This window comes from Hydra viridissima, unplaced genomic scaffold (assembly GCF_058129835.1).
Source record: "Hydra viridissima isolate aposymbiotic clone 2 unplaced genomic scaffold, HvirCarnegie_v1 scaffold_2, whole genome shotgun sequence".
In the NCBI taxonomy this organism is placed as follows: Eukaryota; Metazoa; Cnidaria; class Hydrozoa; order Anthoathecata; family Hydridae; genus Hydra; species Hydra viridissima.
In genome coordinates, this window is record NW_028324301.1 from 6,619,253 (window position 1) to 6,631,358 (window position 12,106).

General features: G+C 28.7%; 2 protein-coding genes across 3 annotated transcripts; both read right to left on the reverse strand.

The window, feature by feature from the left end:
* Nucleotides 1-369: 369 nt before the first annotated feature.
* Nucleotides 370-6,554, reverse strand: LOC145194169 (low choriolytic enzyme-like). The gene is made up of 7 exons (XM_090079632.1): nt 6,338-6,554; nt 2,504-2,593; nt 2,233-2,350; nt 1,688-1,863; nt 1,264-1,474; nt 1,111-1,172; nt 370-1,024 (listed from the first exon to the last, which is right to left on the reverse strand). The coding sequence occupies exons 1-7, from the start codon at nt 6,408-6,410 to the stop codon at nt 795-797; spliced, it is 960 nt and encodes a 319-aa protein (XP_089935758.1). The 5' UTR covers nt 6,411-6,554; the 3' UTR covers nt 370-794.
* A 2,158-nt stretch (nt 6,555-8,712) lies between these two features.
* On the reverse strand, nt 8,713-10,128 carry LOC145186986 (homeobox protein OTX-like). 2 transcript variants are annotated; one of them, XM_080063294.2, is made up of 3 exons: nt 9,740-10,098; nt 9,333-9,571; nt 8,713-9,247 (listed from the first exon to the last, which is right to left on the reverse strand). In XM_080063294.2, the coding sequence occupies exons 1-3, from the start codon at nt 9,858-9,860 to the stop codon at nt 8,945-8,947; spliced, it is 663 nt and encodes a 220-aa protein (XP_079919420.2). In that variant the 5' UTR covers nt 9,861-10,098; the 3' UTR covers nt 8,713-8,944. The 2 variants fall into 2 exon arrangements, with proteins under 2 accessions (XP_079919420.2, XP_079919427.2); XM_080063301.2 differs by having other exon boundaries at nt 9,050-9,247; nt 9,346-9,571; nt 9,740-10,128.
* Nucleotides 10,129-12,106: the final 1,978 nt, after the last annotated feature.

Below are 12,106 nucleotides of genomic sequence, written 5' to 3' on the forward strand. Positions count from 1 at the left end.
TGCCTTAAAGTTTTGAGGATTTACTAAGGATTTTGTTAGATTTGATGTTTTTGGATACTTTTCCTTACAACCTACAAGTTTTCTACAATAGCTGTATCCTACTTCTATTTTCTTGTTCACTTCTATGTGTTTATTTGAATTTTTATGTATATAAAAAGCTTTTTTTTTGAAGGAAACTTCTTTAGAGATGTTTTATTTATACAGAAGAAATTTATCTTTTAAATGATAATTTCTATGGCAACTTTAGAAACATTTTTTACTGATTGATAAAACATTTTTGAAAACTACATAGGGAAAGATGGCGGAGTCATGTTGCCTGCTTTAAAAAAAATCTGAAAATCATATACAATTTAAAAACAAGCAATCTACTTTATTCAGGAGAAAGTATTTAGAAAAATGAAAAATTAGCAAACTTGGAATAAACGCCTTCGAGTACAATATAAGGTACATCTTGTGTAAATCAACAAGTTCTAACAAAAAGCAATTGTTGGTTGTAAATGATTTTTATAAATATTACCACGAGATCCTTGTAAAATACAAAAACTTTTACCAAAAAAGTTTTTTGGTGAAAAAAGTTTTTTGGTGAAAGTTTTTGTATTTTACAAGGATTTCGTGGTAATAAAAATAAAACTTTGCTATAAAAATAAAACTTTCAATTAAGGAAGTTTCGTTTAAGCAACTTTTTAGCCTGCTTTTCTTTTGTACTCAACAAAGAATTTTGTAGGCTAAATTTGATTGTTCTGTAATCTCCAGAACGTCGCTATTGAAAACTGAATTGATGGTGTTCCAGACAGTTAGCAAAAACCACACGTTTTTTTGCAAACACTTTTCGTGTAGCTATTTTTACAGAAAGCAGAACTTGGTAATGATGAGCAAGATAATGAAGTGTCTTCGCATGTAGGACGACAAAACCCGCATGTTTTTGGACATAAAATTGACATTCTCTTACTTTTGCATCGCCCAAAAAAATATCCAATCAAGCATTCTCCGTTTAAAGATGACCACTGATTATCTCGACAGATACCTATGAGAAACATGTCATTTTTATCCCACAAAGTTTTATATAGAAGGTTAATGAAAAATCTGGAATACAAAAACATAGCTGGTAACCTTCAGTATTTGTGGTAGCTATTATTGGTCTTTCGTCATTGCTAATGTTTATTTTCTTGCATCTGTGAAAAAAAGAAGCATCATTACCACCACTCCCACAGTTAACAGCTAAAATCACATTCATTTCTTATGTGTATAAAATTTCTCTACTACCTATAAAGTTTGTTGAGCTGTATTTTATCAATTTCACTTAGTTTCTCTCTTTGTCCAAAACTTTTCCATGGAAATTTCTTATGAGTTATTGTTGAGTAACCATCTTTTGAAAACGCGTTATTTTCGTAATGCATTATAGAATCTGGATCATAATCTTCCCCAAGTGTGTCCCCGTCCTCATAACGGTATTTACGAAACTGAGCTCGAAAATCTAAACCAAAATTGAAAAAAATTTAACTTTTGTAATTGTGAGCTATTCTTTTTCAAAAAAAATGATGAATTGATAAAATGAAGCTTACGATTTTTACTCCCTTTAATTAAACTGGAAGCATGAATATCATGAATAGCATGCATTTTTTCAACATGCATTTATTCAACATGCAGTTAGTCAGCATCAAACTAAATTTAAAAAATAAAGATAAACCTTCCGAAATATGAGAATTATGTATTGTAATATGTTCATCCCTGTCTGGTCTTGATTGTTCATGAAAGAAACCCAATAAATGCATCGTTTCGTGTAGTGAAACTCCTTTGCCATAACAACCACTTCCTAACGAAAGCTCTTGCTCGCCACCATCTTTTCCAATCATTGAATAACATCTAAACAATTTTTAAGTCAAACTTAAACCGATATAAACTGAAGGAACAAAAGATTAGTAACGAAATATCGTCAGGTTAAAATTCTCCCATTAAAAAAAAAAAAAAAAACGTTGGGAGAAAATGAGTTATTAATTTTAGTAAGTATTGATTACTTTTAAAATAAATTTTATTTTTAAAATTTTTTTCTAAATAATTTCTTTAAATATAAGCTATTTAAAGAAATAGCTATTATTTTTTTAAAAAGTAACAATAAAATTTTAATTAATTTTTACTTTTAGAAAAAAATTAATAGTCTTCTTTCAACGTTTAAAACGGGGGAACAAAATAATTCTAACCTGACGCTATGTCGCTATTAAAAAAAATAGTTACCCGTTCCCTGTAATAACTCTCACGTAATCTTTTTCGTGTGTCTTTGGCACAAACCGAACACAAGATACTTTTTGTATTTCTCTTATTGCTGTTTCAAACGCCGTCTTAGTTTCATTTCCTTAACAAGAATGTTCCGGGTATTAAATGTATAATGTAAGTGCTTTGCACATTACAAAATTTCTGTTTAACCAATGTTAAAATAGAGAAATAGTTATAAATCTGCTCGGTTAAAAAATAACATTCGTAAACTATACAAAAAGTCCTCACTAACTTGTGTTTATAGAGTAAATAAATGGTACAATTCCACCAGGCCATTTTCTTGAAGGGTTTCGCACTGTGTCTCTTCGATATCTTGTGTGCACTTGAACGTCAATAAAGATAAGGTTAAACAATAGATAACAAATAAATAAAGGTACTTGAAATAAGGGTATTTGAAATCATTTAAAATTTCAAATTAAAATATCAAATCAAATATCAATTAATATATTAAAAATTTCAAATTAAACTATCATTAAAATATCAAAATAATATGATCAACGAATGAATTTCTGTTTAAAAAGAAATTCCAGTTGTGAAAATCGAAGTTTTTCAAAAAAGCTGAGAGGAAAGCAGACCGTTGAAACAAAAATTTAGGTATCTAAAATTTTACCAAACTTTTTTGTTTGGATTTGGTGTTGTTTTTGTTGCTTCTTGCATCATTTTTTCAGAATAATCTTTTAGAAAGAATAATTTAGTAACATTTCTATTTCTGGTTTAATTATGTTTGGAGGCAAAACACACGCATCCTTTAACGATAGTAAAGTTATTTTATCAAAAAATTTGATAAAATAATTTTACTATCGTTACACGCATCCTTTAACGATAGTAAATTTTATCAAAAAATTTGAGCCCCCCCCCCCCCCCCTAGGTGTTCTCTATAACTTCGCCATTGAAAAAAATGTCATGTTCATGAACGTCATGTTCAAAAAAAAAAGATTTAAAAAATGACATAATTTGTTAGATGGATACTTCCATGATTATATTTATTGTTTCCTGATGCTTCTAAATAATTCTAAATAATTTCCAGCTGCAAACAAGCAAAGTTGGTAAATTTTTTAATACTTTAGAATGTTGTCGCATCTGGGTGGGAAGGGTGTCTAGTGTCATAAAAAGTAATATATTTTAAAACAATTTTCAGTGCCAGATCCATGATTTTTAGTAGCAACCTGTAATTATTTTCTTTTTTTGTTAAAATACTTTCACAAATTCTTAATTTGCATAATTTTCCTTTGCAACTTTGCTGTTTAATTTTTTTATATTTTTATTAATATATATGTTTATTATTGTTATTATTATTATCATTATTATCATTACTATTATTACTACTACTACTACTACTATTATTATTATTATTATTATTATTATTATTATTATTATTATTATTATTATTATTATTATTATTATTATTATTATTATTATTATTATTATTATTATTATTATTATTATTATTATTATTATTATTATTATTATTATTATTATTATTATTATTATTATTATTATTATTATTATCATTATTATTATTATTATTATTATTGTTATTATTAACTTTTAAAGTTCACCTTTTATTTATTTACATCAGATGTAAATAAACAAAAGGTGAACTTTAAATGTTATCTTACCAAATAAATAAGATTAATATTATCAAAGGATCTTTCAAGATCAAAGATTTCTCAAAACTGATATGGATTGGCAACTTTAATGATAAACTTGCATCAAAGAAAAACTTCTAATGAAATTTAAAAGACAAAGTAAGAAACAGCAGAGTGTAATTATCTTAAGTTAGCAATAACAAAAGCAGATTCCCAGTTGAAGATGATAAAAATGATAATCAAAATAATCATTCCTAATGTTTTAGATGCTTCTTCGATTGACAGCGATAATGCTTTTTGTAGAAAATCAAACAGATTTCTGCGGTTGTGTATAGCAAGCGAGCAATCAAAGATAATTCTCAAGCATTTATACACCCGTATATAGAAAAACAAATAAACCAACAATTTAACAAAGACGAACAAATCAGAAGAAGAGCATCATTTTTCAATTATAAGTAACTCTTGCGAACATGAGGATTTTTCTGATAGCGAAGAACCGCTTGATCCTGAAGCTAGTTGTAGGTACTCGATGTGATGTTACTGAGGTAAATTGTACTCTAATGAATGAGAAAGTTAGGAAATTGATCAGATCATTGCCAACAAAAAACGATCTAGCAGAAGCATGTTAAGGCGGAGTTTGGAAAACAAATGTTAGTTTAAAAGGAAATGAAAGACTAGATTTAAGATTAGATTGGACAGCCTTTTTTAAAAGCTTTAACGAGTTCATTTATTAAAAAAATGTGTACGAAAGGCATTGATAGAGCTAAGTCAAATTGAAGGTCAATCTTTTACTTTTTCTGTTAATGAGATTAAAATTATATCAGTTCTTGTCCAATAAAAGCAGCTGTCGGAAACCTTTGTCGTTGGGATACAAATTTGTTAACCATCAACGTTGATATAACTTTTATATTAAGAAAATTTAAACATGCTGATCACTTTATCAGTCAAAAATTACATTAAGCTCTCGTTCTTCAAATGCAACAAAGGAGACAAAATATAAAGGGGAACATTCAGTATCTGCATAATGATAGAACAAATTTTGAGTCAGAATTTAAAGTGGAGCAAGTAACAATTTTTTCTTTAAAAAATTGCTGCATATTATTAGTTGAGTTAATTAATAGACTCGATGCTTCAAATCCAGCTACAACACTAATAACTTATGAGCCTAAAGTTGAAAATGGAGGGTATATTAAGACCAGTTTCTTATACAGAATGGATCTCGCCTATTTAACTCGTTCCTGATCCTAAACTATTTGTTTCAAGTAAGACACCTTTCAAAACTAATCTGGTCCATCTGAACTATATCTTGTGCTCTTAAAAAACATTTAAGTATTACAGGCGAGCTCAATAACGCTGTAAAAAAAGAGAGCTTGCCGAGGGCGCCAATGCAAGATGCTATCGGCAAAAAAAACAAAAGTTGTTTGAAAATTGAGGAGCACAAGATGACTTTTTGCAAAAAGCCAATTATTTCTTAACAACAATTAGATCTACCAGTGTAGCTCTTTTTCTGCGGCTAGGCTTTTTGCAACTATAAAAAAAGTCGTTTGGGAGATGAAGCTTTCGATCCGCTCTGTTTCTTTAAAACATATCTTAAAAGTATTAAAGAATAGTTACATTTCGGTATTATATCTGTAAAGATAATTAACTTTTTAACACGAAATAAATATTTTTAACAAATTTAATTTGAATGTGTTGTTTTTATTGCTTTCCTTAAATTTTTCTAAATTAATACTTATCGTTCAAGAACCAAAATTCGTAAAAATCCCAGAGGTAAATGTAATCCTGAAAACCTGGAAATAAAAGTTCAGGATTACAAACCCTGCGCCGAATGTTAAACACGAATGAAAATAAAGTTTTGAAAACAAAGTAATTCAAAATCTAAAAGCGGTAATCTGTTTTTTCGCTACGTTTATTATAATAACTTATTAACTATTGAATTTCAAAAGGTGAAATAAATTTTAACGCAAAGAGTGAAGAAAGAATGAGTGACTGTAAAAATGATGTTTTCGGGGATTTTAAGAGAGGCGGAAATTGCTTGCAAATATTAAAACGTCATCGGCATTTAACCTGGTTTACATGATCATGAGCAGTATAGAATCAAGCCCAATGCTTCTCCAAAGAGATGGAGATCATTGTTAGGAAGCGAAATAGTTTAAATTTTCTTTTCAAAGAGGTTCTTAGTGTAACCACTGACTTCCCCCTCCCTCCTTATTTCCTTGCGCAATGCAATTGACAAAACTAAATCTCTACTTCATGCTAAATCTTTTAGCTTTTTAGTTTTTTTTTTTACTTCCGAAGATCGACCTGTAAATAAACGGCTTCTTGTTTGTTATAATAACAATCTGCTTGAATGAACTTAACAATATTTCTTTTATGGAACATACATTAAAGTTAATGGCTATTAAACTGGGTTAAAAATATTAAATTCTCAAACTGTTTTTAAACAATTAGACAATTTTACGGTGAAAAAAACTTACCTTTACCGTAATTTAGTTTAAATACAATCGAAAATATACATAGAAGTTCCAAAACAAAACCGAAGCAACGCATTTTTGTTACTTATCAACTAATTAAGGATCTTATTTTGAAACACACAATCAATGACACTTATTTACTAACTTGATCATTCCAACACTCACTAGCCTATAGATGACCAACTCGTCTATATTTTATTAAAGTTAAATAAAGCCTTCCGTTTAAACAATTTTTTAAAAAAATTTTCATAAAAGCTCAGATCAGGTTTCAAAAAAACCTCGTTCTCAGGGTGTTTTTAAAGTCATAATTTATGCATTTACGTCACTTCTTCAGTTGTTGTTTTTTTTAATTGTATTAAACCAAAAGTCAATTTTTCGTCTGACGGTGGGAGGGATGACAGAAACAACGCTAAGAAAAATATTTATTAACCATAAGAAGCAAAGAGAAAGATTTTATTATCTTAAGGAATTTATCATTTTATTATTAAACTTGACGAGAGAAAGGAAATGCAATACTCTAATAGCAATAAAATTGATAAATCACAAAAAATAACAAAAATAACAATTGTAGTACTAATACACATATTTACTTATATATATATTACATTCTTTTATACAAAATCTTTATCTAGAACTTTTATCACGAACGGAATAACCTCTCTAGTGTTTGGAAGGCGTAACGCGTGGAAGAGGCTAAGAAAATCGGCTTTCTAAACATTTTCAAAACGTACCGGTTGTGTTAAGAAAAATAATTTTCCTTATAATTTTGAAACTAACAAATGACAAATTGTAAAAACCTTTTTATTTTTTGTGACAGAAAAAAATGCTTTCTTTATTTTTAGGTAGTTTTATTAGATAGAGACAAATTTTTTGTTTTTAAAAAAAACGTTTTTTAAATCATACTTTTTGCCTTCTTCCAAACTAAATTTCCAATTACGTCATACTCAATTTTGTGGGGCAGGTCTTAATAAGTATATTTATATTTCGTATTTCTTGTTTGGGATTGGTTATATTTTGGGTTATTGAATAGGGTGTTAGTGGTTTGTAGGTTAGGAGGATTGCATGTGTAGGGATGCCTCCTAGTTCATTGTAATAGTACTATTTAAACTTTATGTTACGCGGGTACTTTACTTACTGCGCGATATTTCTTCTTTAATTTTTAATTATAACAATCTTTTTTCCTTTAAATACTGTTATCGTCAATAAATATTTATCAACTTTAAATTATAGGAAAAACTATTTCTTACTCTGTTTCTTTTTTTCCCTTACGGTGCTTTATCTCATGTACCCAACTATGAATCTTCATACTCCTGTATGTCCCCAATCTTCTTATCGTTATGGGGACATACGTTATGGGGACATACGAGTATCTTCTCTACTTCTAACTCTGTCGTGATCTCCTCACATCTGACTCTTAAAGCTCCTCCTTTGTAAACCCTTCCCACCCTTCGTTTGCCTTTACTTGTTTTGAATTTATATTGGATTATTTGTTTAGGACATTGGCATCTTTTAACTTTCGCTTGTTAGTCTGTAAAGTATTACTGATTGATTTTAGGTGGTTAGGTTGTTATAAATGGCATCTTGTTTAGATTTCCAATTAGAATTTGCTTCTTTACAATATTAACAGATCGAGCTTAAAACTAAAGGCAACTGGCTGTTTGCAAGCCATTAAAAAATCTCATCCAAGTCAATTGAAAAACAAAAAAAAAACAATTTTAAAAAAATCACTAAAAAGTGTTAACTGCATTATGGTCTATTGAATTTCTTTAAGAAGGAAATTTACCTTTGCGAGTGCCATTTTGTGCTTCTTAAAAGTAAATTTATGGCGCCCGGTAAAACCCTCCCCTTTTTTTTTTAATCCTCCAATTGCCACCAATCAGATGGTCTATTTAAACAGTCAAATAAATCTCAAATCAACAGGATCACTATCTCAAAATGATACGGTTATTGAAAAATAAACCATCAGTAGTGGATAAACAGTTGGTATTTAAATTTACGCGATAAAGTTTACGACAACATTTTTTGATTCAACAAAGTGATGAAAAAAAAGTTTTTTTTTACTGCTAAAAAAAAATTGGAAAAAAAAAACGGTTTCTTTTTTTAGTTGTCTTTTATCCCAAAATTTAAAAGTTGATTTAAAGTACTTTTTTAATTTTCTAATTAATTATAAATACTAATTCGACATAAAGCTAGACACCTTACTCACCTTCCCCTCCCGTAACAGCTATAAAGATACATGTCAATATGTTGTAATTTTTTTAATATGAATTTCAAAATAATACTGTTTCAACCTTGAGGTGCTTACATATAACTTATAAGAAGATAAGAAGTTTTTTTATAAGAAGGTAAGAAATTTTTTTTTATAAGAAAGGAAGAAATCTTCAAACTATATATTCTACTTAATGAGTGTAAATATAGTACGAAAATATAAATTTAGCTTTTAACATAAATATTAAATATATAAATATAAAGTTTCATACTAACGTAGCTATTTAATAAAATACAGAACTTAAATACATAATAAATTACAGAAAGTAATTTTATATAATTTACACTACTAAAACTTTTTCATTCGCCACGTGATATGTGGCTTCTTAAAATTTAAAGCCCTCAGGTTGACACACAGCAACATTTGTTTCTACCTGCTGCCGAGGAGCAACATCTTTCTTCCTTTCGAAACCAAACACCACACTTCGAGAAGTTTTTCAACGGAGTGTATGAATCATAAGAAGTGCTGGAACGCGTGCGTAATATTTTAGTGCTTGATGTGGAAAAGTTTGGATAAAGCTCTCGAGTGCAATTTATGGACGATATGTTTGTAGCTTTTACTGTATTTTTAAACTCTACAGTTGGTGTTGTTTTGCGTTTATGGCCTTCTTTTCTGAACTTCGCTCTTCTATTTTGAAACCACACCTTATCCATGAAAAATATGCTTTAAAAGTTAGTTACACATCAACCCTATAAATAGATTTCTTTAATCAACAAAATCAAACCCTACCTTAATGACGTACTGAGGCAAGTTAATTCTTCTGCTTAATTTATCAATGTATATAAGCGTTGGATAGCGTTCTTTCTGAAATTCACATTCTAAAAAATCTCTTTGACAAAGCGTTATTGATGTTCTTGGTCGTCTTCCACCTTTGTCTTCTTCTAGTTCTATTGAAGAGGCAGAGCAAGACGAATTTGGAGATATAGAATCTCGGAGATACTCAGGATGCCTTGAAATGTCAGGTCGTTCTAAAATATAGATTTTCTGTACATTTACTGAGGTTATACAGTAACACAGTGTTTTTGTGTTACTGTAACACGAAAAAAAAGAATCTCATTCTTCCGTTTTTACACACATTATTTTTTTTAAAATAAAAATCATTTGAAAAATAAAGGTTCCAAAGTTCCAAACCTTACCAACATCATAATATACTTTCGGTGCTTTGGCCTTAAAATCAGGATTCTTATATAATATTTCGTCAATTGTAAAGCCTGTCATCAGGATTGTATTGATCTTATCAGTTACTTCTTGATACATTTATACACGAGGTTTTTTTTTTTTGCTTTATCTGTGCTCCCATTTATATATACGCATCATTAATTAGTGTATCTTAACATAATTGCAAATAAACTACAAGATATTTCGGTTGTTTCTAATTAAAAGATCAATAGTGAGTGTGAATTGCATGCATTCAAATGAGCTTCCATTCTTTTATTTCCCAAAAAAAACGATAAAAAGGAAATCAGTAATGAATGAAACACGGCGCATGATTTAAACTGTGTTAAGGAGAAAATGTTAACCGCCTTTTTATGCGAGCAAATTAATGATATCTCATTGTTAACTTGAGTAATTTAATCTGCTTTTCAGAAATTCTGATAACATAATTTTTTTTATCGGAATTAAGCAAATGGTGGGAAGTCGGTTTAACAAACTAAAAACAATACCAAAAAAAGAATTTTAAAAATGCAGCCAATTTTCGTTTCAAATTGATAATTCCTGTTTATTAATCTGAATTATTTTATTTAAACTTTAAACTTATAAAGTTTTGTAAATTTTTATTTGTTAAAATGTTATTTGTATAAAAATAAAAAGAGATATAGTTAATTTTCTTCAATAGATTTTTTATTTCTCCACAAATTAAATCATTACTTCACTTCATTTCTTCACAATTTATCATCATTTCTTCTCAAATTAAAATCTTCACTCATTTCTTCACAAATTAAAATATCAATTGTTTTAATCATTATTAACTTAATGATTATATTTTTCTAATACTTTATAAAAGAAATTGGTCCTTATAAAAGAAGTTATTTTAGAAATATGTTTAAGTAAGCAATTCAAAATAAAATTTAAAATCGTGTTGGACATTTAACTTTCCAATAAAAAGCTGCGTTGAAAACATCGTCGGTGTCCGAAATTAAATTGTAATTTTGAATTCAGGAAGATGCACTGAGCTATAAATTGTCTTTATGATTTTTTTCTAAATAAGGACGTATATTCTATTTCCCTTGTTTGTTTTTAAAAATCACAAGATAAATTAAAACGTGTGCCGATATCCTTTGGCAGTTTTTGGATCAATACAGTTCTTACGTAATCTGTCAATTTGTAAAATACAACGTACGTTTGTCAAAGAAGAGCTAATTTGCTGTCATATGAGAATTTGCTGTTACAAGAGAATTTGATTACTTTTGGAAAGTTCTAAAGCGGAAAAATGTAAATGGCTTTAACGGTAAAAGCAATATTTTACAAAAGTGTTTCTCGCAGTTGCACATCAATCCTGCTGTCTAAATGTGTTTATTAAGGAAAAATATCTCAATGTTTAGCTCTGAAAACAATAATAAAAATCCTAATTATACATTCGAGTTTAATATTCTGGGAACGTGAAAGTTTTCGAAGCTGTTTGCGTTTAGTATAAAAAAAATCTTCCACTTTAGTATGAAGGCTGCATTTAAAAAGTTTGTACAGGGAAAGCGCACTGAAAATAAGATTTCATTTGTTACACATTAATTTGCATAGAACAATATAAATAAGTAAGCGTATGTGAATTTACCTATAAAACGAATAAAGATTTGGTGAGTGGAGACCGAGCACAAATAATTATAATATAGGAGTTTTTTATCCCGCAATAAAAATGAAAAGTATGTTGCAATTTACCCCGGAGTGGGGAAAGTTGCAACATTTAACAGGGTAAGTTGCAACACAATACTTTAAAAAGTAAACCATTGCAGTGGATGCAATTCAGAAGAAAGGTATATCAAAAGAATCCGCTGGTATCAAAAATCGGTTTTCAAAAGTCAGTTTTCCTTTATAGCGGTTTATTAAAACTTTTTTTTTTTTTTTTTATTGATAGAAGCAGAATTAGGATTACATCCTTATGAGACTCGCTAAACGGCTATCCGATAATTTTCAACTGATGAGGGTTTTTTGTTTGTTTTTAATTCGCTTTTAATTGTTTAGCTTAGTGCTAGCGCATGTTCAGTAGATGTTCTTGATTAATTTGAAAATCTTCTATTTGATCCTTATTATTTTCATATTATTTATTCAAGTTATAAAATTTGTCGAATGATCTAATGCTAACGCTATTTTAAAACAGTCTACAAAATTTCTTAGGATGATAACTTGTATCGAGTATAGGATATTGAAATCTTAAAAGTTGTTGTTAGTGCTAAGTGACTTAAAATTTTGAAATTTGTTCAGTGGATGAACAAAAACGGACATGCAACATTTTTAAAAGAATCAAAGAAAAGTCTCATTGTATTTGGGTAGCATATATAATTCTAACA